A 3,139-nucleotide genomic window follows, 5' to 3' on the forward strand; every position below is an offset into this window, starting at 1 on the left:
TTACAGCTTGTTGCTGGACCATGCTAGTGATACACAGGCTGGGAACACAGGTGGGAACACACCCACTCGCCAACAGTGCCGCCCACTCCAGCACATAGCACCTGAGCGATCCAGCAGCTCGATGACATCACCTCTCAGGAACTGCAGCTGGCTCACGTGGGGTGGAGTGAGGTCAAGGTGGGCGTGCGCATGCTGTGGCCTCTGGGAAAGAAAAGCATGGTGAGACAGATTCGACAGAACAGTGGGAAAGACGACATGTACCGGCTACTTCTTAATGCAGGTAAAAGCATCATGCAAAGACTCCACACATGGGCTAGTTTTTAAATCTATTCAGTACCTTTGCAGGCTAATGCCTAAAGAATCTGTAATCTTCCTGAATCTCAACTTCAGAACTATAAGTGATTATAAATAAAATCAATAAATGTTTGACACATCAATTGCTTTGTACTGCATTACTGCAAATGAAGTAAACTCCAGTACACATTTCTATTAATATGTTTTTTTCTCTACGTTTAGAACTAATCATGTCTTAATGTTTTTCTACTGTACAAAAAAGAACAAAAAAAGTATATGTTAAACACATGGAATGCTCTAGGCAGCCAAGAGTTTATGAGCATGAGTGTGTGTGTGTGTGTGTGTGTGTTTGTTATTGAATCCTTAAATAATTATGGTCAGGTTTAGGTGTAACAGTAATACATGGGTCAGTGGAAAAAAAAAAAAAAAACATAATACAAAAGTGAGAGTGTGTGGCTGTGTGTGCGCATGTTCTCACGGTAAGTAGCCACTCCGGTTCTCGCAGGAAAACAGTCCTCTCCTTGGCAATGCTGTTGATTGTATAGAACTCCACCAGCTGGTTGAGCTAGGTGAACATCTCACCTCGTACAAAGTACTGGCTCAGTCCATCCTTCAGCACTTTGAAGTGCTGCATGTGGTCCCCATAGCTGAAGGCATGGTGTGTACAGTGGTGAGAGGGTCAGAGTAAGTGGGAGGGGCAGAGAGAGGTTGAGGGGAGAGCAAAATTTGTTTATCATCATGATCAAGAAAAAAAAAGAACTTGACACAGCTGCATGTTTGATCTGGAGCGTGGTTTCCTTGTCTTCCAAGTGTGGAAATGATCAATGGTTAGGCGTGGTGCGTGGCTTGACAACTTGGCCCCTCGCCATATCCTGAGTACTTTGGAATTGCACTCGGTTAACAACTTTCTTAATTTTATGGGGTCGCTGGCGGGCTGTAAGCGAGTAGGCACAGAGCGGAGTCTCTCATCTGAGATCAAGGCCCAGTCGGCCAGTCCCCTTCACATGCCATTTACACCCGTATGGTGGGAAAGTCGTGTTTTCGCAACCACGAACACCATTTTACTGAACATGGAGGAGGATCAGAAGGAAGCACCATCCGATTGTATGTGTGTGTGTGTAGATATAGGTCCCATTTAGAGAGAAAAGATGCATAAAATTACATTAAAGGTTATGTACACTGATCTCTGACTGGGGACCACATTTTGAATGCAAAGAAAGGATTATAATGCAAGGATTATAATCCAGACAGCCTCTTTCAATCACCAGGCAGGTCACACCCTGCCACACCTGACAGGCAGGGGCCCTGTCTCTCTCTCTCTCTCTCTCTCTCTCTCTCTCTCTCTCTCTCTCTCTCTCTCTCTCTCTCTCTCTCTCTGTGTGTGTGTGTGTGTGTGTGTGTGTGTGTGTGTGTGTTACATAGGACACAGACTGCTTGATCAGGAACAAAACCAGACTGTATGTGTGTATAGAGAGATAGTGTATATTTATGTATGTGTGCAACTGTGTATATTAGTAAAAGAGAACAGCACCCAAGAGAGCCAGAGAGCATTCAAAGAAACACAGGCACTATTCCTTATTTCCCATCACCTCTTACAGTATCCACTGTTTTCACAACTGAAATGCACTGTGGTAAGTGCTATAGAAACATTATGACATGACCATGAGCCTCTCGCTGCCCTGTTCTTCATCAATCAAAACCGCATCATCTCAAAAGCATTCTCCTTCTCCGAGCTGCGGCTTTGAGATTCAACAGGCAGAATTTCCAAGAATCAGCACCTGTCTGCCACACCCACTTGGCAAAAAAAACAAAACCCAAGCTCCTGTTGAAACGAGTGACTCAGACAAACTAGCTCATTTCCTGTGGTAGCAGGCATAGCTGTGCTGTTATTATTGGGCTTACACATAAAGGTCAAAACAGGCAGAAAAGTGTTCATTCAAAAGTCACCAAAAGACTTCCTCTTGTTCCTTCCACTGGTCAGCAAGCGTTCCTGTCATGGCTTGGTTTTGCTTGAAGCTTCCTTATTCTTCTCTCTGCCAGTCTCAGGGCTTTTCCCCATAATGGAACTAAGCCCTTCCAAGCACGTCCATGCGTCCACAGAGGTATGAGTTAAAGTAAATTACAGGGCCTTGAAAAACTATTCACACCCCTTGAACTTTTCCACATTTTTTCATGTTACACCTACAAACCTAAATGTATTTAATTGAGATTTTATGTGATAAATGAGTACAGGGGGCTGTATTCAAATGCATGCCACACTTCCCAGATTTTTATTTATTAACAAATTTGAAAACCATGTATAATTTTCATTTCAGTTCACAATTACTTGCTACTTTGTGTTCCTTTATCACATAAAATCCAAATAAAATACATTTAAATTTGTAACATGAAAAAATGTGGAAACGTTCAAGGGGTATGAATACTTTTTCAAGGCCCTGTAAGCTCATTCACATACAAGTTGGTGATGGGGAAATTAATTACTTGGTCCCCCACTGATTTTGTAAGTTTACCCCCTTACAAAGACATGAACAGTATATAATTTTCATGGTAGGTTTATTTCAGCAGAGAAATAGAACATCAACAAAGAAATCCAAAATAAAAACATTAAATAAAGGTTATAAATTAATTTATATTTGAATAAAAAAAAAAAATAAAAAAAAAAACAAGCTCCTGTTGAAACGAGCGACTTAAGTACTTAAGTAACTTAAGTATTTGATCCCCTACCAACCAGCAAGAAATCTGACCCCCACCGACTGGTTATGTGCCCATGAGGCACACAAATTAGTCCTGTCCCTTTAAGAAAGTACTCTTAATCTCATCTCATTATGTGTATAAAAGACATCTA

The 3,139-nt window shown here is 41.6% G+C and overlaps 1 protein-coding gene across 1 annotated transcript; it reads right to left on the bottom strand.

The window, feature by feature from the left end:
* grapb (GRB2 related adaptor protein b) lies at positions 1 to 2,291 on the bottom strand. The gene is given in 3 exon segments (XM_035535093.1): positions 1 to 201; positions 773 to 941; positions 2,242 to 2,291. Coding segments are annotated over 3 exon segments (420 nt in total).
* Between the last annotated feature and the right edge of the window lie 848 nt (positions 2,292 to 3,139).

This window comes from Electrophorus electricus, chromosome 16 (assembly GCF_013358815.1).
Source record: "Electrophorus electricus isolate fEleEle1 chromosome 16, fEleEle1.pri, whole genome shotgun sequence".
Taxonomy (NCBI): Eukaryota; Metazoa; Chordata; class Actinopteri; order Gymnotiformes; family Gymnotidae; genus Electrophorus; species Electrophorus electricus.